Here is a 27007-nt window from a genome sequence, read left to right on the forward strand (position 1 = left end):
ATCGGGAATTCCTGTTCTGACTATCGGAAACCCCACTTGTGTCTGGTGCTACACTTAATTCTGTCCTACTTGGTGCTCTTGTGGCGATCATGGCTACTCCGATGTGTGCGAGGTTGTTTATCCAGAGATCTGTACAAGGTCTCCGGCTTAACTCTCGCGCATTCCCTGCTTACACAAGGTATTGACGCTGTGTGTCTCGTACTGTTTTGTACTTTACCATTTACCACCAATTTTCTGGCTAAATTACAAGCTGCTGTAGTAAAGAATTTGACATCCTTGTCCTCTAAGTACATTGTCTAACTGCTAACCATGCATTGTTGTCAAGGATTATTCGTACATAATTAAATCATTTTAAGTAATATGTGTTAACTTAACTAGGTTAATCTCTTATAGCGTTCCTATAGTTCCTATAGTATGGCGTTTGCCTGATAAGTCAAGTAAGCTTGCCTATCTACGCGTACCAGAAACGAACACTCAACGTCCATAAAACACCTTCATAGATAGGAAGGGGTAAACTTCACCATTAGGTTATGAATTATATTAAGCTACGATAACTTTGGATGTTCCCAATCCCCCACAGCCCCTTTCTCGCCCGAGCTCACAGACTTGGACCTAGTGACGATGAACTGTACCAACGGACGACAGTCTCAGTCATGCAGAAGGAGCCGGGCAGTGGAGCCATGATCCACAGTTACAGTCCCAGAGGTTTTAACATCGACGGCAACCGTGTGTTTGGGCCGTGCGCCTTGCTGCCGCCAGCCATCCTGCAGTGGAACGTAAGGAACGAGTTCTTTAATCGGCATAGTGTCAAAAAACATGTATTATCATGTGCACTGTATAACACAAGGTCATTCTGGACAACGACATTCTTGTGACACCAAGCAACAGCTACGTAGTGGCGTAAAAGAAGAATGTTAGTTTAAAACACTGGCAATAAAAAAGGGTCAACAAGCCTGTGACATAAGCTTGGACCCACCTTGTGGCCCCCCAAAATGTAGTCTGAATAATTATAAATATGTTGTTTTGCCTGCACCTGTGGGAGTTGATGATAGTTTTGTTAAACAAGCCAAACATCCTGATTGTCCTCAGGAAGCTGAGAGAGAGAGGCTGTCGTCCAGGCAACATGTTGTCAAGACTTTGACTTCCTCTCTGTAGACGGTGTTGTTGTTGTTGTTGGAGATCCAGGCCCAGAATGGTGTTGTTTGTGGACTTGAGGATGTTGGACACAGGGGCGTAGGCCTGGGTAGGCACAGGCCTACCCAATTTGTTCTAAGGCCTACCCAAAAACGAAAATATCTCAGAAAAATTATGCACCGGGTGCACATCGCAAAGTAAATAAGTTAAAAAAACGGAAAAGATGCCTATCCATATTCTTCTAGGCCTACCCAAAAATATTATTCTGGCTACGGCCCTGGTTGGATGTGGGCAAACAGGGAGTCAGGGCTGAGCGGTTAGGGAATCGGGCTAGTAATCCGAAGTTTGCCAGTTCGATTCCTGGCTGTGCCAAATAACGTTGTGTCCTTGGGCAAGGCACTTCACCCTACTTGCCTCGGGGGGAATGTCCCTGTACTTACTGTAAGTCGCTCTGGATAAGAGCGTCTGCTAAATGACTAAATGTAATGTAAAAATGTAAAACAGTCACGTGTGACCAGGGTGTACAGGGGGGCTCTGTACTTGTTACCTCCAGTGAGTTTCCTCTGTCTCTCCCCCTCTGCAGGTGGGCAGCCACAAGGACATCACAGTGGAGAGCGTGGCTCTTTTTCACATGCTAGAGCCTCGGATCGGTGAGACATCTACGTTTATTCGTTATCATTTATAACATTAAGATACTTTGAATCTTTTGATACTTTCGTACTTGGGTGTAGTACAACGGCAATGTTTCAGTAACTATTCACTCCTCCCAATCTAGAGATGCTACTCTATTGTATTCTTTTCTTTTTGAATTTGCTATATTTAGTCTTCTATTGTGCACACAGAGATCCTTGTCCTGGGCACAGGGGGACGAAGTGAGAGGGTGGATCCCAAAGTCCTCGCCTTAATGAAGGCTAAAGGCATCGCTGTGGAAGTGCAAGACACGGTAGGTCGACACCCTCGCCACGTGGGAACGAACACACACAGCTGTGCAGCATTTGCTAGAATAACATTGTCTAATAATATGACCTCATAGTGTTCCTTCTCACTCTCCTCTGTTCAGGCAAATGCGTGTGCAACCTTCAACTTCCTGACTAGTGAGCGGAGAGTGACTGCTGCAGGTTTGATTCCAATCCCTGTCAGCACTGAACTGGAATAACAACAACAGGAAGTGACCTCGAGTTTTGTGTAGTGGATCTGATGGATCTAACAGTCTTTTTTTTGCCAGATCAGACACAGGTCAAGCCTTGTTCTGGTCAAATTGATTGACTCCAATGGATGGTCGTGTGTGTGAGGGAGGGAGAGAAAGAGAGAGAGAGAGAGAGAGACAGACAGACAGAAAGGAGGGGGTGTAGGGTGGAGTAAAACTATATCAGAGAAAATCGAAAGGGAAGGTTTAAGCCAGAGCTGTCAAACCCTTTTAGGATCTACCCTGCTCTAGGACTTCACTCCCACCCCAGTTGTAACGAACATGATTGAGCTCATCAACCAGCGAAGTGTAAGAAAGCTGTATGCTGGATTAGGGTTAGGAATTAAATCCTACAGGAGGGTAGCTCTTGAGGAATTAGAAAAGGAGTTGGATCTGATTAAAGCGTTTAATAGTCCATATTTAAATGTGACTCGTTGCAAATGTAGAATACATTCAATACATAGTATTTATTTAATGTATGTTGATGCCACCAAAGCAATAAACAATCATAGTGTGACTTTGTACATGTTCCTATGTTGAGTATAATATGATCATAATCAGTGGTTAATCATAATCACAAGTCTTCCCTACATCAGCTAATTATGGATCGCAGCACTAACATGAACTAACTGAGAGGGAGAAGTAACGAGAACAATATTTCAATAATTATTTCCTTAAATAAATGTTTGTAATGTTATGGATGGATGCCTCCCAAGGGATTTGGGATTGCCCTTCAGTAAGATTCTTTAATTTCTCTATGCCTGTCTGTCTGTGTGCCTGTCTCCCTCCCTCCCCTCCGAGAACCTTCTACCCCTCTGTCTGCCTAAGAATGCAGTCGTACACAGTATTCAACATCTTTCAAACGTCTTTGGCCTTCTCAGAGATAATCTGCTGGATAATGGTATCCACTAATCCCTCCGTGTTCACGTCTGATTCATCCATAATCATCTTGTCCTCAGCCACACACTGCAGGCACACTGGGACATGCAACCCCACACAAGTCATACAAATTGAGACATTTATTGGGAAAGAAATACAGATGGACATTACTCCAGTTGCAATGACGACAAATGCGACAATAATGTGGTCAACAGTTACAAAGTAGAGCATGCTGGGAAATCTAAGAGCTGCTTCCAAGCAAATCAAGTCAGTTAACCTTTGCAGATCTGATAGAAGTTAACAGTTAAAACAACTTCTCTCCAAGAAGACACCATATACACATTAGCCTCAGATTCCTTATATTACATACACGGTGAAGGAAACACCTCCATTTTGTGAGTGCAGATATTTCTTGCTGTGATTCTGTGCAGTGCTTCTTCTGACCTAGTTGCAATGGAACCTTCTCAGTCACTGGCAATGCAATCAAGTTGTAACAAAATCATCTGTGAGCCCAGATAAAATGCACCTCAATTATTTCCCAAAACAATCATGTAATTCATCTTTGTTGTTGTCCAAAGTGTGCTTTTCCTCCACATTCGCATAATAAAAATGCCAGCACCATCTGTTAGGGTTTTAGATGAAAGCTAACATGGAATTATGTGTACCTGGTAGCCTATTAGTCATTTGCTGATGTGATCCAGGCCATCTACAGTTGACCTATATTGGTTTTAGATTCATTTGCAAAACCACATATCATGTAAACGTCCAACAGTGCAGTCTATGACATGACTGACTGCTATGTAGATGGCCTGGAACACAGACAAAATTTCAGAAACAGGAAGTAAAGGGGTGGTCACTATATCAGTGCATCACTCAGTCATCATCACTCTCATCGAGCTGTTCTCTGCGTAGGTCACCGAAGCTGAACTCGGACCCTGTTAGACGGCGATATATATCCTTGATATCCTCACATTCTGTTTCGAAGTGTGACGTGGCGTCGTAGGAGCGAGACACAAAGATCTGAAGGAAAGAGAGGTTGTAGTACAGCAGCTTCACAGACTACACAACCCATAATCCCTTGCACATCTTGAATGAAACAACAACCCCTTGAACAGACTTACTTGGCTCTTCCTGCCGTCTTCATTGGGGACAACCAGGTTGCCGATGGAGACAAACCTGTGGGCCAAATGTAACGTCAGCTGTCTATCAGCTAATATTCAAAATGTTTATCATTATACCGATGATACACAAATTGTTCTGTGATGTTGAAGAAAGGTGGTTGTTATAAATGCCTTACAGCAGTTTCAGTATCATAGTAAGGTAGATCTGTTGAGCTAGAACATGTTCTACAAACAACCATCTGCATGATGTGCTACAACCAGAAGTGGAACCTCCTTCTGCATGATGATCTAGAACCAGGAGTGGAACCTCCTTCTGCATGATGATCTAGAACCAGGAGTGGAACCTCCTTCTGCATGATGATCTAGAACCAGGAGTGGAACCTCCTTCTGCATGATGATCTAGAACCAGGAGTGGAACCTCCTTCTGCATAATGATCTAGAACCAGGAGTGGAACCTCCTTCTGCATAATGATCTAGAACCAGGAGTGGAACCTCCTTCTGCATGATGATCTAGAACATACTTCTGCATGATGGGCTCCAGGAGTTCTAGAGCCAGCTGCACCTCCTTCTCTGGGTTGCTGGTCTCTACGGTGGTGCTCACAACCGCCATGTATGTCCCATCCGCCGCCACGTTATGAGAGTAGGACACCAGGCACACGTAGATGTCTGTAAGACAGGGGGTCAAAGCCTGTGGGGACGCCTGTCAACATGTATCCTCTCTTACTACATGAGTACATAAATGCACCTGATTTCCTGTTGACTTGTGTTTGAGGGATGATGATTTGACAGGAGCTGGCGTCATGGGTGTTTTTGATTGGATGATTCAGGAGACACATGACCCGTATGACACGGCCCACTTTCTTTACCCGGTTGGGTACATAGCTGGGGTCACAAATTAACTGTTTACAGTGGAACAACTAGAACAAGAGAGAACAAGAAAACCAGCAGAGAGAGAGAGAAAGAAAGGGAGAGAGAGAGAGAGAGAGAGAGAGAGGGGGGAGGGAAGACAAAAATAGACACAGAGAGAAAAATAGTCTTAGTTTATTCACACACAAGCCTGTTCTCACTGTGTAATTAGTTGTTCTGTTCTTCTTACCTCTCCCTCGGATTTCACTCCAACCACTTTCCCACTTTCCATCACAATCTGCTCCACCTCTCTGTTCAGAATGCAGGTCCCTCCGTACTCTGCACTCAACCTGCCACACAGGGGAGAGGGGAGTGTGTGTCAGTGAGTGTGTCAGTCAGCCTGCCACACAGGGGAGAGGGGAGTGTGTGTCAGTGAGTGTGTCAGTCAGCCTGCCACACAGGGGAGAGGGGAGTGTGTGTCAGTGTGTGTGTCAGTCAGCCTGCCACACAGGGGAGAGGGGAGTGTGTGTCAGTGTGTGTGTCACTCAACCTGCCACACAGGGGAGAGGGGAGTGTGTGTCAGTGTGTGTGTCAGTCAGCCTGCCACACAGGGGAGAGGGGAGTGTGTGTCAGTGTGTGTGTGTGTCAGTCAGCCTGCCACACAGGGGAGAGTGGGGTAAGGGGAGGACCATGAGCAGTGTGTGTGTGTGTGTCTGGGGGGGGTGCACCTGGCTGTGTACATAGCATCGTGTGTGTGTGTGTGTTACAGTATCACCTGGCGAAGCCTTGTGGTAGCTCCCCAAGCCCGTATATAGGATAGAGGAAGGGGCTGTTGTTGTGTCGGGCCTGACACTCAGAGTACAGCTTGATCCTTCTGATGGTATCAACACAGGGACGGTCTAGGTAGCTGTGGGAAAAACAGGTGACATTGCTGAAGTGTGCTTGTGTATTCCTGTGGGTATTCACATGCGTGTGTTTGAGGTGTTGATATGTATGTGAGAAAGTGTATGAGTGCATGAATTAATATGTGTGTGTATCTGTGTATGTTTGCATGCGTGTTTGAGAATATAGAGTGCAAGAGTTCATACGTGTAAGTATGTGCTTATTTGCATGCGTGTGACCTGCACTCACTCCTCGGTGCGGTGGAGGGCCAGAGCGTGGCCGGTGAATTCCATGACGTCGGCCCCGAGGTCGAAGCGTTTGAACAGGTCTCTCATGCTGGTGCTGGAGGGGTCAATGTCCTGGTGGGTGCGGGGGTCGCCCTCCTCAAAGTTCAGGATGAAGAGAAGCAGCTTTCGGAAGCGTCGCTTGTCAAACATGCCCATGAGGTCTGAAACGCCAGAGGAGACACATACAGTCAGCATCAGTCGTCAGGTACCCTTGGTGTTTGCTGTACGGTGTTGATGAACAAATGCAACTCGGGCAGGGAGTCAGGTGGCTGAGCGGTTAGGGAAGCGGGCTAGTAATCTGAAGGTTGCCAGTTCGATTCCCGGCCGTGCAAAATGACGTTGTGTCCTTGGGCAAGGCACTTCACCCTACTTGCCTCGGGGGAATGTCCCTGTACTTACTGTAAGTCGCTCTGGATAAGAGCGTCAATGACTAAATGTAATGTAAATGCAGCATGGCTTCCTCAGTGGGGAGGGAGAGTCACCTGAATTAGCTGCCTCGGCCTCGGTAGAAGGGACCTTGTAGAGTTTTCCTGCTTTGTACACGTAGCTTCCCTCTACCACCTTGAAGTCGAGATATCGAGTCACTTCTGTGAACACCAACATTTTGACCAGCTCGCCTGAAACAAGGATCACAATCTTACCCCACATCACTTCTTTTATGTTCACTTTTTAAAAGATAATGACCATTACAATGACCGATACATGTGGAGCTCACAGCACATAGAATAGGCTGTATTCACCATTGGCAAGAAAAAACTTGGGGATGAGATCGACATTCCAGTCTCTCCCACATCCTATTGGTTTCACTGGACCAGGAACCTGGAATCTCTTATAGAGCTGCAAATACAGATACCGTGAATACTGTACAACAGCACAGTGTGTGTGCATGTGCACATATGCATGCATTTAGTCATTTAGCAGACGCTCTTATCCAAAGCATGCTTGTAAAACACAGAGCGTGTGTGCGTGTGTGTGTGTGTGAACGTGTCTCTTGTACACAGTGTGTGTGTGTGTGAACGTGTCTATTGTACACAGTGTTTGTGTGTGTGTGTGTGTGTGAGTGAGTGAACGTGTCTCTTGTACACAGTGTGTGTGTGTGTGTGTGTGTGTGTGTGTGTGAACGTGTCTCTTGTACACAGTGTGTGTGTGTGTGTGAACGTGTCTCTTGTACACAGTGTGTGTGTGTGTGTCAAACCTCTTCTAAGGGGGAAATGGAGGCGCATTCTCCTCCATAGTAAGGGTTCCTGTCAATGTGAAGAACCCTCTTTCCACTCACAGTCATCAAGCCAGAGATGATGCATTCCTGAGAGAGACGGAACAAGAACCGCAGAGAAGGAAGAGAGAAGAGTGAAAGAGAGAGAAGTGAAGTAGTTCTTTCTGTATAATAAGAAAACAAAAATAAACACAAAAAATAAGTTGTCTACCTGGGGCAAAGAAAATAGCAGATGATCAACAACAATACTAATCTCTCTTACAGCAGTCTTCACCGAGGGATAGGATCTGATCGTGTGTGTGTGGAGTTTGTAAGAGGGGGGCTTATTTCACGATTGCTGAGTTTAAATAAAATAAAAACCACGTGATTCATTCATGATTCATTCAAAGCTATGATGTTAATGACATCTCTGGCTCACTATTTATCCTCAATCACTTATACTGAAACACAAAGATGTCATTAATTTAGCAGATATTAAAATTATACACTGTTTGAATCAACGACCCATCACATATTTTATTTGATGTAATATTTTTTTAAAGCAGAAATGATGATGAATTGAAACACAGATCCTGTCTGTGTTTTCGTGGCTCAACAAACTGCTTCAGGTATCCTAGGAGGTGAACTTGTAAAGCATCTGCTGGGATGAACTGCAATATGACTCGTAATCCTGCAAGCTAACATGCAACACAATAAAAGCAGGTGTGAGTTAGTCTTACCTTCAGTCCTGTGCCCAGAACTATGATATCAAACTCCTGCATGCTGACAGAGTGGTGCGAGCCTGTGTCCCTCTCCTCGCCTGCTCCTGGGTATAGGACCCCCTTACATACTCTAACCCTAACCCTACATACTCTGCAGGTGTGAGTCACTGTTTCCAGTTACAGATAACCCGGTTCTCCCCTTCGATAATCCTCTCAAACATAAGGGATCAGACAACCTGTGTGTGTGTGTGTGGGCCCACATATCCTACATTAAATATGATGACATATTATGTACATATACGAGTACTTGATGAGGACCCTACTTTACTGTACTCTACTGTACTCTGGTCTGCTCTTTTGTAGGATTCTCTATTCTATATATATATATATAATATAGGTTATCTATCAGTAAAATTGTATTCAAGTTTATAAACTTGCCAATTACTCTTTATTGACTTGGGAGTTCACCCTTCCAACTTCATTCATTACATCTACTATTTCATAATTGATGGAGGGCCTACTGATATCTATAAATAAACTAATGCGATTTGGGATGTAGGGTTTGAGACTTAAAGATCCTGTAAAGTGGATTTGAAAATGAGTTTTAAGTTCATCACACCACAGAAGAATGTGTTGTTTCTACCCATCCAAATTCTAAGAAGAAAAAAAACACAGACAAGTATGTTAAATTAGGCTCGTGAGAAAATCAGCAGTCTTCTCTGCTTGAGACTGGGGGGGGGGGCGTGTCGCCTGAAGGAGCTGAAGCTCCGCCCCCTCGAATTTATTGAATTTAGCAACAACAGCAACACTAGCTAAATCAATTGCAGATATCAGAACAGCCATGTGTAACGGTGTGAAAACCGTGAAACTCACTCCTCAGGTATGTAGCAGGCCACCCGCGTCAACGAAGAGCTAGCTTTTCTTTGGCTTAGTTGGTAGTGGTCGCGCTTGGTAAGTCGGCGGTCGAGCGTTCGAATCCCGCCAGTGGCGAACGATACCTTGTCGTGACGGAGCGTGGCTACGTCTGTAACATACCGTCACACATACCTGCAGTCTCTGAGTGTTTAATGTGTCAATTACTTTGTCTTTGCATTGTACCAGCTGAGTAACAGAATGCAACCGTCTGTGATCTGATGTAGATCGGTCGGGTTTTGGCTCCGCCTACAAAACCTGAGCTGAATAAGGAAGAGAAACTGTTCAACGGTCTAACTCCACATTTCAGTGCAACAACGTTTTCAAACTTTGCACATGCTTTCAGGAACTCATTTCACACATTTAATGTACTGAGAAGCAAATCATGGAATTTGCTTTACAGGACCTTTAAAGTATCTATAACTAAGTGATGCGGGAACAGTCGCCATACCATAACTTGACCAGCAGATGTCACTATGTAGAGGATGTATCAAACACAAAAAGCGATACTTCTTATGACACGGTTGTTTCAAATTGTGGCTCGTGACTTCGTTTCCCCCATCACTACCTTTCTGTGCCCCACTCAGAAATTTTTCTTTAATTTTGTCGGCCGATCACTCAATGGAAAGAGGCAGTTGGTTAGAACAAACCTTTTATCTTTAAATTTGAGCTGTAATACTAACCAATCAGCGTGTAGTCGGTCTCGGCATAAATGTGAAAGACTCAAGGGGGTGAATGTTCCACGGTGCGGAAGAAACATCTTGCAAACTGTCAGTTTTATCTACAGGAGAAAACCACCAATATCACCAAGCAGCAGTGGTCCATAATTAAGAGCCAATTTTGCATCGAGGAGAATGGATCACTTGAAAATGCGTTTACAAATACATTTAAAGTATTAAGGGTTTATTGATCATTCCTTGCAAATGAATAAATAAAGTACCACAAAACAACGAGACTGTGTAGAATACATGCATCATTATGGCTGTTAACGCTGTTGTGTCTAGAGCGCCACTATTGATTTCAGACCAGTCGGTCTGTCAAGCAGCGTGGGAGCACGCCCACCGCGAGCACATTAACGCGACACTGCTGCGGGTGATCATGAGGACCAATGAAAGACGGGACAGAAAGAAAGACCCCGCTCGCTCTCGGGGGCCTTAAACTTACGCCACTAACTTAACTGTCTTTTGGCATCAGCGTCTTAGGTGACCGGGCGTCTTTTCTCCCACTCAAAACAAGACAACCAAAAATGGCCAAGCGTAAAAACAAAAGTGGAATTAAGCAACAGGAAGATGCCGCTTTCTTGCTTGAGTCGCCTGTGCCACAATCGCGGGGGATAGGCGAATATATGCTGCCTGGCTTGTTGTTCCTAATCTTAGTAATTGGAGGATTCACCGTTGGCTGTTTCAGTCTTCATCAACAATCCACCATCGACCAGCTAACAGAATCTTTCACAGCAATGCAGATGAGGATCAATAAGTACCAGCAGGTGATGGGGATGAATGACGCACAGGTAACGTTCTCACGCGCAGTTTGTTGGAATGTTGAGTGTCCTCGTTCAATGTTCTGGTTAGCGGATATTTCAGACTGGTTCTGGACTGGAAAGTAATTGTGGTTCAGAGTGGCTGTAGTGATCTGAAGGCCCAGCTTACCCAGCAGTTAGGACACATGGAAAGAGCCATTGGCACTAGTCTAAACTATTTATAGGACACAAGTGTGTGAGTTGATCACGTTTCCTAAGCACATGTTGAAATGAGTAGCAATGACATTTCACAAAGGGTACTCCAAAAATACGGACTGGACACACTGCCTGTCAACAGCAGGCACATGCAGCATGGTCACAATACAAGGATTTAAAATATTTAAGCTAGATAACAGTCTTTATGACAAACACCGTCAGACCATGATTCAAACTCTATGAACTATAAGTTTGAATTTCTTTCAAACTTATAAAAAAAACTCAGAGCATGGTTTGTTTTTCTGAAAACATGTACATGTATGTGCAGCATCACTGCCGTGGCTAGATGCTTGTTGTGTGTGTGTGCTCCAGGGGAGCCCAGGGGAGGGGGTGGAGGAGAGGATACTGGCCCTGGAAGAGGCTCAGAAACGGGCTCAGAGGAGCGCGGAAGACGCCCTGGAGACCACAGAGCTGCTGAAGAACTCCGACCTCTCCTCACAGGCAAGAGAGCTTCCATTTGGTTTGAACATTCAACACAGACTGCTGGACCCTGTAGGCTTATTTTTATTTGTTTTTGTATTGGGTAAAATTGGCTAAACACAACGATGGTTCGTTATGAACCTTTGGGTCATGTAACCCGAAGGCAGCACAAGGGTTAACTGTCCTATAAAGCATGAAAAATGCCCAAAAATATATCTTTAATTAGTGATGGGGATGTGTCCTTATAAAAACAGCTTCAGTCATGACCATCTATACTCACCCTCCCTTCTTCCCTCGTTGGCAGAAGCGCCCACATTTCCACACCCTGCTTTGCCCCCCTTAGTGGTTCAGTTTAACATCAGTAATCAGCACCTCTGCAGCACAGCCCTGCCCCTGAACACCTCATCTCTCCTGGCAGGTGTGGGCTCTCCACGCCGACATGGACAACAAGTTCTCCCAGCTTCAGCAGACCACCGTCTCCGCGGCAACCCTGCAGTCCGCCATCAAGAACAAGAGCGAGGAGTTTGAGGCGGTGAAAGGGACGGTGGCGGCCATGTTGAGTTCCAGCTCTGCGGTGGTGGTCAGCGTGGCGGGCCTGGGCAGCAGGGTGGAGGAGGTGGGCTCTGAGGTGGAAACCCAGGGAGAGCTGGTGCACAGCCTGGTCTCCAGGATGGACGAGCAGGTCAGAGAGCTGGGGGAGCTCAGTGTGTCTCTGGGTCTGCACAAGGCGGCGCTGGAGGCTAACAGCCAGCAGGTTGGTGAGATCAGGTAGGTTCAGGGTGAAGGAGCAGCTGTGTGGTCTCTGTGTACGCTGATTAAGCTTGATGAGTCACCCGTTCAGGAATGCCCTAGATGGCCGTATGGTTATATCCTGCAGTTCTCCGCCTATTTTACTTTCTTTCTTTGGCCCTCTCTCCCTCTCCCCCTCACTGTCTTTGTTCCTCTCTCTCTTTCTGTCTTTCCCTCCCTCCCTCCCCTTCACTCTCTCTCCCTCCCCCCCCCTCTCTCAGGGAGTTGCTGGTGGCGGAGCAGGCCAGGAGGACCCAGGCTCTGGAGCAGCAGCTGCAGTCAGTGGTTCTGACCCTGGATGAGCAGCTGCAGAGCTCCCAGAACCTCCACTCCAGCCTCCGGGCCCAGCTGCAGGCTGTCCACAGCCAGGTACACACACACACACACACACACACACACACACACACACACACAAAATGCTCTGTCCACAGCCAGGTACACACACACACACACACATACACACACACACACACATACACACACACACACACACACACACACACAACACACACAAAATGCTCTGTCCACAGCCAGGTACACCCCCCCCAGGACACACTTTATTTATGGAAGGTCAAGCAACCATACATTATTAATGTTTCACTAATATTGAAGAGGAACATTGTTAATAGATGACTGTGGGGGTCCATGTTGTGTTTCAGATTACAAATGGAGGTCAAGCCAGAGCAGCACCAGGAATCCAACCTGTAGTTGAGGAAATCTTTCCAGTCTCAGAGGAGGAGGAGGGATCAGTGAGCCAGGAGGAAAAGGAGGAGGAGGGATCAGTTAGCCAGGGAGAGGAGGAGGAGGAGGAATCAGCTAGCCAGGGGGAGGAGGAGGAGGAATCAGCTAGCCAGGGAGAGGAGGAGGAGGAATCAGCTAGCCAGGGAGAGGAGGAGGAGGAGGAGGAGGAGGAATCAGCTAGCCAGGGGGAGGAGGAGGAGGAGGAGGAATCAGCTAGCCAGGGGGAGGAGGAGGAGGAGGAGGAATCAGCTAGCCAGGGGGAGAAGGAGGAGGAATCAGCTAGCCAGGGGGAGAAGGAGGAGGAATCAGCTAGCCAGGGGGAGGAGGAGGAGGAGGAATCAGCTAGCCAGGGGGAGGAGGAGGAGGAAGAGGAGGAATCAGCTAGCCAGGGGGAGGAGGAGGAATCAGCTAGCCAGGAGGAGGAGGAGGAGGAGGAGGAGGAGGAGGAGGAAGAAGAAGTCATAGAGGAGGAGGAGCCTGCTGAGCTGCAGGCAGAAACTGAAGAAGAAGAAATCCTAGAAGAAGCAGAGTCTGTGGACCAGGAAGTGAACCGGGAAGTTGCAGATCAGCTGGAGACTGAACCGTCTTCAGAAGAGCTTGAGGAGGAGGCGCTGAAGGAGGAGGTGTTAGATGAGGAGCAGGAGGCTACTGAGACGATTGCAGACCAAGACGAGGAGGAGGAAGTGATAGAGGAGGAGGACTTTATGGAGGACAAGGCTATGGAGGAGGAGGAGGTAATGCAGGAGGAAGAGGACTTTGTGGAGGACGAGGCTTCAGAGGAGGAGGTGACAGAGGAGGAGGAAGAGGAGGTGAAAGAGGAGGACATTGAACCACCAGAAGTTGTCCCAACTGAGGAAGAGGATGATTTTTCTGAGTTTGATGAGGAGTTTTCTTAGACACGCAGGCATCTGGTCGGTCTTGATCAGTCATTGTGGTGTTTGATACTTCAGTGTAATGCCAGATATAAAACAGATCACATATTCTTAAAATAGTGATGCGTTATGAACCTGTTAAAAACATGGCATCCGGGACACTACCTTCTCTGTAGTAAGACCTAAACAAACGTTTCCCAGGTATCCCAAAACCATGGCAACTGGCATTCATTCGTTATGTCTCTCAACTTCCTCTTGTGAGTAGGTTGTTTGAAGTGGAGGGATTCTGGGATAGGAGTGGTTGGCTGGTTCATGGAGAAACTAGCTGGTCACAAAACGAAAACAAGTATTTACGACTCAGTTGTGTATTTTGTGACTAAATCATGAATGCAATCATCCTGATGAGTTGAAATAACCGTCAACATCATGCCATAGAGCTACACACTGTACAATGTGTATGCGCAACTACAGTATGATGACTGTGATTAACAAGTGCCTATATTATCTGCAGGAAAGGTGCATCTTTGATTTCAAAACATAGTGCGTCAGAAGGGTTTTTAAACAATAAATTCCTACATTTATACTACCTCAATGACTCATCAAATGTCTTGTCCTTTGTAGAATTGTTTTGATTTTACGAACAATACACCTGGACCTACACTATAGATTCGTCCATTTCAGCAGGACTATGAGTAACAGACTTGTCTATAGAATGGAGGTTGAACCTAAACATTTTAAGACAGCCTGGCTGTAATGGGACACTCAGAGAAGACAGTTGCTTCTGCCCTGATGTTATTTATGGGTTGGCTGTGCCTATGGCTCCTACAGCTGAACTGTACATGCCTAGCATGTGAGAGAAACTTAGAGCAGAGGTTCTCAACTTGTGGGCTGCGGCCCACTAGTGGTTCGCTAGAGTAATACAAAATTAATACATTTCAAAATATTTATATATATTGTTGGTAAATGATTATTAAAATTCTTACAAATTTAAAATTTATATTTTGCCTTTAATTCATCATGGCCTAAACACCAATAGTCATGCTTGCCACTTTCACGAAAGACCAACTGACATTTCCGCCTTAACTTGCATACGCCCACTTCAATCCACTATGCACCCATCCACGGGCATTGTTAGACCCTTTTTACTGGGGCACGTGCCCCAGTATAAATCTGCTGTGCCCCAGTAAAATCTAAAGTTTGAGTTTGAACAATTTACTTAATTAGTCAGTGCATTCATTTAGATTGATAATCCCAGAAAAAAGAAACGCAGTAGGGCCTATCCCAACCAATGCTTGTAAAAGTGTTTAACCGAAAACACAAACCGATGCAGGCAGAATTCCATGTCAGCTTTCTCTTCTGAGCTTGCCAAATAGCCCCTGCAGCACGCACACAGAAGTCCAGGTGTCGGACTTGGCACACAAGTCAGAATTGAGGTAGGCTAAGAAAACATTACAAAACTGAAGATCGTTTCTAAATGATAGGCCAACACCGATCATCTTATTTTGACTAAAACATTACCGCTCGCATTAACTATTGATGTCCTGCCAAAGCTGATATCAAAGTTGTGTCCCTGAACTGTTGTATAGTGGGTTAAAAAGGGGAGTTTCTATAGCCTAGTGCATTGTGTGCAGCAAGCTTGAAAGAAAAAAAGGGATATGGAAAAAGGGAATAGGGGCCTGTGCCCCAGTAGAGTTTTATGTCTAACAACGCCTCTGCACCCATCACTTCCGCATATTGCATAAGTCAAGTCAACAACTTCCTGTAGCTAGCAGTTACTTTAGTACTCATTACAAAATGACGTTTTTTACGAGGAGTTTGGGTTGTGTGCTTGCTGTGGCGCTGATGGACAATTTGTTTTCTTTGATCGCTCAAAATATTTTGCCGTGAAAGCGCAAATTTAATGAACAATGTGTTACGCGGCCGCACACATATTTGAGCTATGCAAGTGGGCCGCAAAGTAGGAAAAGTTCGGGACTCGGGAATGGCTGCCTTTGAGGACACAGTGTCCACAAGCTTCCTGGCCCTATTGTTGAAGCTGTAACACCTTCAACTCACCACCAGACGGCGCCCTGAGCAGTAGTATAACAATAGACACGTGGACCAATGTTGTTTTGAACTACTATTAGACTTTTTTATTATTATCATTTAGGATATATGTTATAGCTCCTAATTATTTTATGAAGGTTTTTCTTGCGTAGGCCTGAATATTGAACAATTCCAAGAAAAATAAACAGGTGATAGCTGTGCAGACATAATGAGAAACTTAACAAATGTTTACCTTTGTACACTCAGATAGTAACAACATTGCAGTCGTCCACTCCAAGATAGCCATAGTTTAATACTTCTAAATAAGAAGCAAAACTTATATCCTGTCATTTTCATAATAACTTCTGACAGTGCAGTGTTTTGGCACAGCAGCGACATCTACTGGCTTCCGGCTGCACGACATCCCAAATACTCGACGTAAAATCTGTTCCTCATTATGTTTCATTGGACCTCCTACACAGCACCTGTTGTCAGCGGTGGAATGGTAATAATCGGATGTTGTTCAGAAGTCCAGGTATGAAACAATACAATTACACAATTGTATGTCTTCTGTAAAAAAAACTAAAACAAGTGATAGAACATTTCTTAATGTCAGTGTGAGATCACAGCTATGAACAGCCAAAGGGTGTGTTATTCTTTGTGTTGGTGTGTTAGTATGCGTGTGAGAAAATATGTATGTGTGTGTGCAGGGGGTGGTTCTGTTGTTTGATGTTTTTATTTTTTGTCAAATAACTACAATCCACTGAAAAGCTCTCTCTTTCTCTCTCGTTCTCCCCTCTCTGCCTCTCTCTCTCTTTCATGTAAAACACTGCTTGTCAAATCCTTGTGTCCACACTCCATAGCCACACCCTCTCTGCCTCCTCCAGAGCCGTCATCTGTAAATCTCACTGGAGCTGCTCGCTCTCTCTCCTCTCTCTCTCCACTCTCTCCTCTCTCTCCTCTCTCTCCCCTCTCTCTCCTCCCCTCTTCCCCACAGCGAGCCATGTCTGTCCAGCTCCTGAGTGTCGCTCCTCTCTCTCCCAGACTCTCCCTCGTCTGAGAACTGTGGACCCTCACGCACGGACGTACGCTGGGCTGTACAGTAGAGCACCTTGGGTCACCAAGCTGCAGCTGCACCTACCTTCTCAGTTCTATATCTGTGGAACAATGTTCTACTGAACTCAGGGTTCTCTATCTGTGGAACAACCTTCTAAGTACTAAACTGAAGTCATGGGCTTCATTTGAAACATATTGATCCATCTTTTGACTACAGTTGGACTACGATTGAAACACACCGTGGATCCCAACTGGAAGTCACTGAGCCAAGTGTTGAAGCACAGTGAGGCTCGTAGTGAGAGAGGATGTCGTCTCAGTTCTCCAGCAGCAAGGAGCAGCCAGTAGGCAGGAGGGTTCTCCCGGATCCCCCGTCCACCGCGGCCCCCGGCCCAGCCAGCAGGACCGTCAGAGTAAGCTCATCTCTCTGCTCTGTACTGTTACAGGAAATACCGCTGCCCACATGTAAACATGGCCGTGTGCTTTGAGGTTAATGTGAGGCAGTTGTTGATTTTCTCAATGCTGTTTTCTTCTGAGTTTGGTTGTTATGGAGACAGTGTGGCATGGTACGATGTTCATCATTTTGCTTTATTGAAGTTTTCTGAGGGAGCATCTATACAGGATTTATGGCTCAGGCAGTTTCTTTCCCAGGATTGGTCCAATAAGTCAAGGATAACTTTGTTTCCATGACATCACCATCTCTACAATTCCAAATCAGGAAGCATTTGAGCAGGCATGTATATTTGGATCTTTGGATCTGTAAAACAAACAGTGAAATACAATACAGCCCAACGGAAAAAAATCTAATCTAATCAGTCCCTTATGGTCTATGTACATCACACACAATAATATGAAGATCTCTCTGCTGGGAATAATCAAATTGAAGGACTTAAGGAGACTACAGGCAAGCTGGAGACGACAGGCTGAGCTGATAACAAGTCCAGTGTAATGTCTCCCAGAGCTCCCAAGGGGAGACCGCATGTTGGTGCCGCTTATGAGCCCAGACTGGTGCACGTAACTGGGCCGCAAGCCAGACACAACACGACAGGAAGGTGGAGAAGGAACACTGTAATGAGCGGGTCATCTCAACTGTTTACTCAAGGGGGGGAGGGGGGGTCCACGTGACCAGGGCAGAGAGGGACTGAAAGAGAATTAGATCTGGAGAGTGTGAAAGAGATAACTATAATGAGAAAGGGAGAGAGATAATGAGACTGAGGCAGACAACGAGAACAAGAAAGGGAGAGACATAATGAGAGAGAATTAAAATGGGAGAATTAGCGAAGAAAGGGAGTGAGACAAAGAGATTAAAATGAGAGAGCGATATTTACAGAGAATGAGACACAGAGGCAGATAGGCAGAGAGAGTGATGAAGAGAGAGAGAGAGCAGGATAGAAAGAGATGTGTGGTGTGTTGAGAGACCAGACAGTGTTTACACACAGTGTTGGCCGCTCATTGGCTCCGGCTGGTCTTCAGGGAGAATCTCAGATCTTCCACTGGGGAAGGAAGAGCAGCTCAGGAGACAGGAAGTCCACCCAGAGTCACAGTCGACCCTTCTAAACAGATCCCAGTCTCTCTCTCTCCTTCTCTCTCTCTCTGACTCTCTCGTCTCTCCGTCTCTCTCTCTGACTGTCTCTCTGTCTCTCCCTCTCTCTCTGACTGTCTCTCTCTCTCTGTGTGTATGCAGTAAATGATCTAAACCAGAGCTAAAGGAAGTCCACTCACAGACCAAGGATTATTAATGAGAGCTTGGCTATGAGGACCCAAACACACAGAACCTTCTTGCTGAGACAGCCAGGAAGATGGGTGAGGGAGTAGGGTCGTGAGGTCGTGGGGTCGTGGGGTTGGGAATGAGAGCAGGGACTCAGGAGGATAATGGGTGAGATGGGGTTTAATGAGGGTGAGTCAGTGGTTGGGGGAGCAGGGCAGAGCAGTGTTTGGGGGGCTGGTGGCCCAGTTCTGGGGGTGTGGAAGGGAAGATCCCAGGATGCACTGAGGCCTCTGTCTCCAGAGCTACAGCTGCTGGACTCATCCAATAGCCATCCACCTGTATGACAGCTCTGCACTCACCATGTTTACTAAACTCAGAGGACATTTAAGGTTTACGATAAACATGTTCTACATTGTTTCTTTTCTGTTATGGTGAGGAAGCAGAACATGTCTCTACCCGGCGACCTCTCTACCACTCAACCCAATCCCACTTCAGAGTTTTAAACGCAGCATTAACAAATCCCCTTACACACTCCAGCAGGGAGAAGCAGTGAAGCCCTTCAGCCGCGACCAAAGTTGTTACCTTTTTTGGATGTGTTTAGTTATCTCTCTCTCTGGGCTTTGGTTTATTCTTAGGACTATTTCCCCGGTCCCTCCTCAGTTTGGCGAGATGCTGGGATCTGATCCTGCAGTGCTGGTGAGGGGGAGGCTGATAGAGCCCTGGGGATATTAAACACACTTGTCTTTGTGTAGAAGCGCCACAAAATGTGACCTCTTGTGCCCTGGTCCAGCTGTTGACCAGATTTGTGACTGTCTTTTGTTTATACCTGGGAAGATAAAATAAGTCACCTGAAATGGTTTGGTTGGTGTGTGAGACGTTTTCAACCATGTGACAGGGAGGTCACATATTCTGACGACAGCTATCAAAATAATGCCAGACACACATTGCAAAGCCTCAAGTCTTTATAAACACAAGTCTTCACTCCCCTGCTGGGCCGATGAGAGCGAAGGCCATGTTCGAACAAAGAGGGGGATCGGAGCGGTGGGGAATTTTAGACTGCAGAACGCGAGGTCCCTGTGTTCAAATGCCTTCATTTGAGTTTGGAGATTTGGATAGAAAGGTCTGCTGACTGAATGTGATGTCACGTTTTAAGGAATTCCTTGTGCAAGGTGACTCTCCTCGGTCCTGGCATGATAACGCAGGAGTGCCCGGCGGAAGAATTGTTCTCAGGTCATGACTAAGAGCTTGTCAAACAATATTAGATAGGAAGCAAACACACCCAGCTGAGCCCACCTGTGGGTGTGGTGAAAATCCTGAGAGAGAGATAAATAGGAGCCAGCGTTGCTTCCGGTTCGACCAGATTTTCAGGCTTTGTCAAGACCAGACAGGCTTGAGGTACATCATAGGCCAGAGTACACAACCCAATCACAAGGGGAGCCGGTTGCCTGGAACCAATTAGGATGAGCGATTGTTTCTTTCTTTTTTTACTAAATATTTTTGTATATAGGTCTTTCAAGCTATGTTCATGTAATAAAAACATATGACTTACAAAAACTTGTTTTTAGATAACAAATTATGTCACACAGTGTTGATCTTCTTGTTTTTCATTTGACTGAATTACATTTTTCGTAAATTCTAACATTTGATTTGTGTTTGTTTTCAGCATGACAGAGTATCTCGGTGAGTATTACTTAACACATTTATTGAATCACAGAATGAGATCACGAGATGTTTTGTGTCCATCCCTATGAAGCGCCGGCAGATTTCACAGCTAACAGGAGTGATGCCGCACAGGTCATTTTAAATGTTTAAATGTTTTTTTTGTCATCTGTACCAAATAGGTTTCAATTCGAATTCTAAGCCTAAAAGAAAAAAGTCCTAATCCTATACGAGCTACTATTCTTATTAACACTATAATTTCAATGAATAAAAAAAGTAATAATAGGCCCACTGAAATTCTTATTGCGCTATACGAATGTCATTGTACGGACTAACTTTGTTAACCGTATACATGACAATAAATATCTTGAATCTACTGAATTTCTGCTGCGGCCCAGGTTGAACTCCTCCGGACCTGCTGACGGGTTGAAAGACAGATCTTCCGACTCGTACGCTGAACGCAGGGAGAACCGACTAGCCGCTCGAAGGGCAGAGCAGGCGGCAGCTGGCTCCGGTAACTATAAGAAGGTAAAACGTTTACACACCAAAAGTGTGGAAGCAAATCAGTGACATAATGTTTTGAATTTAAAAAGGCATTGAATAGGCTACTGTGACGGGTCTGTAAGAGCTCCGTCTGACAAGGTAGTTCACCACTCACAGGATTTGAACTCTTGGCCTCCGACTTGCCAAGCGCGACCACTACCAACTACGACAAAGAAAAGCTAACTCTTCTTTGACGCGGGTGGCCTCTTACATACCTGAGGAGCGAGTTTCACGGTTCTCACTCAGTTACACTAGCCTGGTCCTAACCACACTCTCGTACATTTCATTTGTACAGAGGGTCTGGGAACGCTCCATTGACAAGTGTTAACTTCCTTGAAGGCGGGTACTCTGTTGAAGTTTAAAACTATTGGATCTGCCCAGAGCCACTCTGATCTGCCATAACCAATCGCTAGCGTTCGCCTTAACCAACTCCTTCACCACGGAGCTAGCTGCCGTAGCTGGAAAATCTAACTTTTCCCGAATCCCGTGGGGAGGAGGGCCACAACATCATGACCACCAACAAAACTCAGAAAGGATTGTTCTTGCTCCGGCTTTAACTTATGTATATTCGGCAGCGTTGCCCCACCGCAGAATAGCTTCGCTCGCATCTTCCTCCGCCGCCATTACTGAACTACAGCTCAAACTAGTGCACGACATCAACGTCATCGTTCTCAGCCACTCCCTCTGTTCGATGATTGGACCTACAAAAAATGTGTTTCTGAAAACCGACTGATGCACTGAAATCCCAGACCTAGTACAGAAGCAAAATCCAAATTGAGCGGAAGTACTTATCTACACCGATGTTGGCAAAAATATGAATTTAATTGAACTCTCTTTGCTTACCGCAAATAGCCACCGGTGTTAAGTAAACATCGGCTGGCGGTTGCCGCTTTTAGTGTATTCCGTAAAGCAGACCTGATCTTGGGGCTGAGTGTGTGTCGGGGGGGTAGGCATAACTGGCTCCGGTAGTTGTAAGAAGGTAGACCCATAGATGGACAGTGCTTTGAGGTGAGTCAGTTTGGAGAGAATGGTGTGGTTGACAACAGTTTCGTTTTGGTTGCTATGCAGATGTATGAGGAGGCCTTGCTGACCAATGAGAGGCTGAAGACTCGCCTGGAGGGAAGTAAACAGGAACTAGTCATGATGCAGACCCAGCTGGAACGAGCCAATCAGGTGCTCATCCCTCATTACTATCAACTTGTATCCAACTTGTAAAGGGAGTCAGGTGGCTGAGCGGTTAGGGAATCGGGCTAGTAATCTGAAGGTTGCTAGTTCGATTCCCGTCCATGCAAAAGGACTTTGTGTTCTTGGGCAAGGCACTTCACCCTACTTGCCTTGGGGGGAATGTCCCTGTACTTACTGTAAGTCGCTCTGGATAAGAGCGTCTGCTAAATGACTAAATGTAAAATGTATCCATCCACACTGACATTATATAGTCCCCTACTTTGTTACTTAAACCAAGACCAAAACATTTGATCTAATAATCCTTGGTCTTCCATTTACGGGTGTGGATGTCATAAAAATGTATTCTCTTTTGAGGTTTTTCAAAAACTAAACTATGAACAATTTTCAGAAACATGTTTTAGTTTTGTTTTTGTTGTAGTTGTTGTCACCGGTGTAACTGTATGTTTCTACTCCAGAGGAAAGGGAGAGGAGTGGAATCCTGTAGGTCAAACATCCAACTTGAGACAGAAAAGAAGGTCAGATACCCACTTCATAATTAGTTCATGTTTTCATGTCAATGTTTTATCAGTTGGCCAACATCCTGAATCATATCCAACATCTCTTCTCTCTACAGGAAAGGCGTGCTTTGGAGAGAAAGATTTCCGACATGGAGGAAGAGATAAAGGTAAGAGTTACTTAATAAAACCTTGATGGGTAAATAATTACAACAGTGATTCTTTGACTAGCTTTAGAATGTACGTCTCTCCCTGAACCGAGGAGAGGTGAGAGAGCCCTGGGCCAAATGGTCCACTTCTTCTATGGTAGTATAGTTAGTCACATACTGTAGGTCTTGGTACCACTGTGTCAGTCTCAAGTGGGACGAGATTGTTCATTGTGTTCCAACTGACATCATTTGTCACCATTACGCTCCATTGGACCGAGCGATGTGTGTGGAACTTTTGACATGTCGTTTGGGAAAGCCTCTGGTATCCAAGCCTCACAAGTGTCTGCAGTGTTCTACCCTGCAGGACTCAGACAACAACAACCTCTTGTTTGGTTGGAAACGAGATTTCTGAATACACACACAAACCACTGGTCTGCCAGTGGACAGTGATAAATGTGCTTTGGTAATAAGACATGTACGTCACTGTGTTTTCTGTTGTGAATCACACTGTTGGCTACAGATACAATGTGAAATATCTGAATCAGATATTGTAATTGTAATATGATCAGAATTATTTTACACTACATTGGTGATTGGGTGAGTTAGGTGGCTGAGCGGTTAGGGAATTGGGCTAGTAATCTGAAGGTTGCCAGTTCGATTCCCGGCTGTGCCAAATGACGTTGTGTCCTTGGGCAAGGCACTTCACCCTACTTGCCTCGGGGGAATGTCCCTGTACTTACTGTAAGTCTTTTTGGGCCATTCATGGTAATTAAACAACAGTAGTATTAGTGCCAAAGACCACTACATCTTTAAGCACATTTATAAAACTAGTGGTATGCTATTGATCTGCAGGGAAACTGAACAAAATGTGTAGCTTTGGATTTAAAGCCACCTGAAGAGTTAATTAACCTCCTACTGTATTTGTGTGTTATCTAACATGCTCCGTAGGTACAGACAGACCTCTATCTGTGTTATTTTACATGCTCCGTAGGTACAGACAGACCTATATCTGTGTTATTTTACATGCTCCGTAGGTACAGACAGACCTATATCTGTGTTATTTTACATGCTCCGTAGGTACAGACAGACCTAAAGATGGAGAATCAGAGACTGAAAGACGAGAACGGAGCGTTGATCAGAGTCATCAGCAAATTGTCCAAGTGAGAGGAGGAGGAGGAGGAGAAAGTAAATTAAGCAAAAGTGGAATTACAAATCCAAGAGGAGGAGGAAAAGGAGGGGTGTTTCACCTTATCTACCACCACAGTACAACACCACCACACTCACTGCAGCCTCTAGTAGCAGGTTCACTCACATCCCTCTCCACCCTCCTGGTCTCTCCACCCTCTGGTCTCTCCACCCTCCTGGTCTCTCCACCCTCCTGGGCTCTCCACCCTCTGGTCTCTCCACCCTCTGGTTTCTCCACCCTCCTGGGCTCTCCACCCTCCTGGTCTCTCCACCCTCTTTTTTCTTATTCACTCTTTTCACCCCTCACAATACTTGCTTACTTATGAACTTCAACTTGACGAAACAAAGATTTTGCTGGTTCTACAGTGCACAGAAAATAGGTCTCGCATGTTACTAGCATGTTTTTTTTTGTAATTATGAAGTGATATGCATGAAAACATCAGAGCATTCAAGGATTTCAATTTCTGAGAAGCTTAAATGTATACGTTGTGGTTAATCAAGTCACTGGAATTTGTACTGAATTATAAATATATTTATTTTGGCTTTTGTAGTCAACATTCATTTGGTCCTTCAACAGTATAAAAATGTTGTTACATGTACGCTACTTTTCTTCACCATGCTATTTAGATGTGCGATTGTGCCATGTGTAACCGCTATTGACTGTTCTACGGTGTCCCCTACTGGCCACATGTGGTAAAGCACCTTGAGGAACCATTAAATCATACCATACTTGTCAACAAATCACGCTGAAGCAAAACTACAGAAAAGGGGTTTTTATTTCCTCTTATTAGTCGATAACATAGATATGTCTGAACGAAGACATCCCATAATCTGGTTCCCTTGAGGTTTTTTGTACACCACTGACCGATACATGGATACAAGAGCTGGGAGGAGCCGCGTCAGTTTAACTGGACAACAGGTCCCTAGGTCACTAAATCATGCAGTTCACAAAAGGTACAACTACGAACACACACACACACACATCTACAACGAGACAAAAACAAGAATCGAGTTCAAGCATATCTCTTGTCCACGTTGTTAGGTGGGGAGAGGGGTGGGGGTGGGTTTGGTGGGTGATGGAGGGCAAGGGGCATTGAGGTGCTGGGGGAGGGTGGGGGGGGCAGTTCTTTGGACGTCGTGTTTGGTGGCCATGGCGGTGCAAAGTGATGTGAATGGAGAGGAACCATTTCGTAAAGTAAGCAGCAAGGTCGGCAGTATTGCGTTGCGAATTGAACTCTGTTAATGTCCGCCCCGTGTTCAGAGCATTAGGAAGACGGAGATTTTGTTGCCTGCGTCGCCGTGTTAACGCGACAAACCCATTCAGTTTCTCTGCAGCCCACGAAGGGAACGTTTAACACAGGTTCGGTTGGTCCTATGGCGAACACAGTGAGCCGCTCGGAGAGCACAACACAGTATTATGGTTGCTGTCAAGCAACTTATGAAACACTCATAAAACAACCATAATAGCAGACACACTCAGCAGTTTGATGTGAACATAATAAAATCTTATTTATTAATCTTCACAATCCAGTCAGTGAGAGGAAGATACGGTGATGAGTCCAGACTGAAGGTTGGCATGACAATGAATCTGTATCTGACAGCTATAGTCATAACTGGTTAAAACAATCGATTGATTAAAACAATTATACTGACCCCTATTTTTGCTTTTTATGGGCAGCAAAGCAAATTCACTCGATGAATGTATGGAAGATGACTGATCACAAAAAGCCAAGCCTTTTAAAAATATTTCACTTATTAAAAGAGGGCATTTTGTTTAGCCTACATGATGAACCATAAAGAAATGACATTGCATATGTATTACCGAGCAATGTTTGAATCAGTTAATTGGGTAAAACATTATAACAGCATTTATCTATATTCAGCTTAGTATTTAAAACAACTTCAATAAAACAACTAATATCAATTTACATGTAACATTTTTACAACCAATTATTTACAAAGTCATAAGATCTGACTTTACCACAAGGATTACTTATAACAGATAATAGATAATATAGATCTATAAATCTAAAATAAACATGATAATTATAATGACAGAAATTATCATCTGTTCTGGGTGTAAGGAAGTGTGTTTGTTTAGCAGATGATTCGACATACAGGGTGAGTCTGTTTGAAGCTGGGCCTCTTGATCTGTAGTCAAATGCTCTAACCACTAAGCTTTACCCATTCCCCTAATGCAGAATATGTACTTGGCTGAACTTCTTGTGACAATCCCTAAACTCAAACATGGCAGGCAGTCTGGACTGAGGAATGAACGTCAAGGTGTCAACAACTTCTGAATGGATTCAAAACAAATTGGGCTACAAGTCGTTTAGTCGTCTCTGCAGTTACAGTATCCACTTTGTATACTGTACATCTGTTAACTAAGACTAGGCAGGTAGGCTAGTGCCAGCCTCTGTAAATACTACGAGACCAACACAGATCAACACATCTCTGGCAGGGTAAAAGCAAGGCAACACTTACGGTATTATTATTATTATTGTTATTAATATAGTTTTATTGAAAAAACAAAGGAGCTAATCAATGACTTTTTTTGGAATTATATACCAGCCAACGAAGTCCACAGACATATCACTGAACAATTGCAAACAAGTAAATGTTGATAACTGCATGACTTATAGCCCAGGAATGTTGTGATATATTTAGGGAGTCAACAAACTAGACTTGACATCACAGATGAAAGACGAATGATGTAAAACAAGCATGCGGCTTCATGATCTATTTTCCACAGTAAAAAGTAAACACTCGAACAGCAGGCAGGAAAAAGAGCCTGTCAAATCAACACCGACTTATTCAAACATACTATCAGTCCTGTATCCAGCCAAGGGAAAATACATCAACTTTGAAAGTCAGTGCATTCTTCTTTTTGTTGTTCTCTTAATTTTATTATAAAAAGGGACACAAACACACATATACACAATCGAGTTATGGTTCCTCTTGAAGCATGCGGCTATTTACATTTTAGAGATACATGCTGTGTTAACAAATTTAGCTCAATGCATACTCGGAGAAGCAAGGAGAGAGGTGGGGAAAACTACCAAGTCAATAAATGGAATGGTACTCTAGCTTTTACCTTGTCGAGCATGGAGGTGTGAAGTCTTGTATGAAGTAGTTTAGTCTAGCTGGAAGTAGCATAGTATAACGTATTGTGGTCTAGTATGAAGTATTTCAGTCTAGTATAATGTGGTGTAGTCTAGTATGAAGTATTTCAGTCTAGTATGAAGTAGTGTAGTCTAGTATGAAGTAGTGGACATCACCCTTCCTACC

The 27007-nt window shown here is 44.8% G+C and overlaps 4 protein-coding genes across 5 annotated transcripts; 3 read left to right on the forward strand and 1 right to left on the reverse strand.

The window, feature by feature from the left end:
- Nucleotides 1-50: 50 nt before the first annotated feature.
- On the forward strand, nt 51-2837 carry ndufaf3 (NADH:ubiquinone oxidoreductase complex assembly factor). The gene is made up of 5 exons (XM_067239967.1): nt 51-178; nt 581-776; nt 1718-1784; nt 1977-2077; nt 2195-2837. Exons 1-5 carry the CDS (start codon nt 90-92, stop codon nt 2288-2290), a joined length of 549 nt encoding a protein of 182 aa, XP_067096068.1. The 5' UTR covers nt 51-89; the 3' UTR covers nt 2291-2837.
- Nucleotides 2838-4072: 1235 nt separating this feature from the next.
- On the reverse strand, nt 4073-8309 carry zgc:112334 (uncharacterized protein LOC619199 homolog). The gene is made up of 11 exons (XM_067236573.1): nt 8268-8309; nt 7531-7638; nt 7076-7172; nt 6818-6952; nt 6298-6496; nt 5942-6073; nt 5417-5516; nt 5066-5237; nt 4842-4986; nt 4321-4375; nt 4073-4219 (listed from the first exon to the last, which is right to left on the reverse strand). Exons 1-11 carry the CDS (start codon nt 8307-8309, stop codon nt 4073-4075), a joined length of 1332 nt encoding a protein of 443 aa, XP_067092674.1.
- A 2011-nt stretch (nt 8310-10320) lies between these two features.
- Nucleotides 10321-14304, forward strand: LOC136943701 (FK506-binding protein 5-like). The gene is made up of 6 exons (XM_067237160.1): nt 10321-10671; nt 11209-11337; nt 11735-12084; nt 12327-12474; nt 12765-12956; nt 13263-14304. The coding sequence occupies exons 1-6, from the start codon at nt 10408-10410 to the stop codon at nt 13740-13742; spliced, it is 1563 nt and encodes a 520-aa protein (XP_067093261.1). The 5' UTR covers nt 10321-10407; the 3' UTR covers nt 13743-14304.
- Nucleotides 14305-16215: 1911 nt separating this feature from the next.
- LOC136942105 (protein phosphatase 1 regulatory subunit 12B-like) lies at nt 16216-24646 on the forward strand. Of its 2 annotated transcripts, XM_067234892.1 has the most exons (8): nt 16216-16278; nt 16788-17209; nt 20168-20184; nt 20562-20691; nt 21775-21879; nt 22347-22406; nt 22505-22555; nt 23612-24646. In XM_067234892.1, exons 2-8 carry the CDS (start codon nt 17105-17107, stop codon nt 23696-23698), a joined length of 555 nt encoding a protein of 184 aa, XP_067090993.1. In that variant the 5' UTR covers nt 16216-16278; nt 16788-17104; the 3' UTR covers nt 23699-24646. The 2 variants fall into 2 exon arrangements, with proteins under 2 accessions (XP_067090993.1, XP_067091001.1); XM_067234900.1 differs by lacking the exon at nt 16216-16278 and having other exon boundaries at nt 16752-17209.
- Nucleotides 24647-27007: the final 2361 nt, after the last annotated feature.

Source organism: Osmerus mordax, chromosome 1 (assembly GCF_038355195.1).
Source record: "Osmerus mordax isolate fOsmMor3 chromosome 1, fOsmMor3.pri, whole genome shotgun sequence".
Classification (NCBI taxonomy): Eukaryota; Metazoa; Chordata; class Actinopteri; order Osmeriformes; family Osmeridae; genus Osmerus; species Osmerus mordax.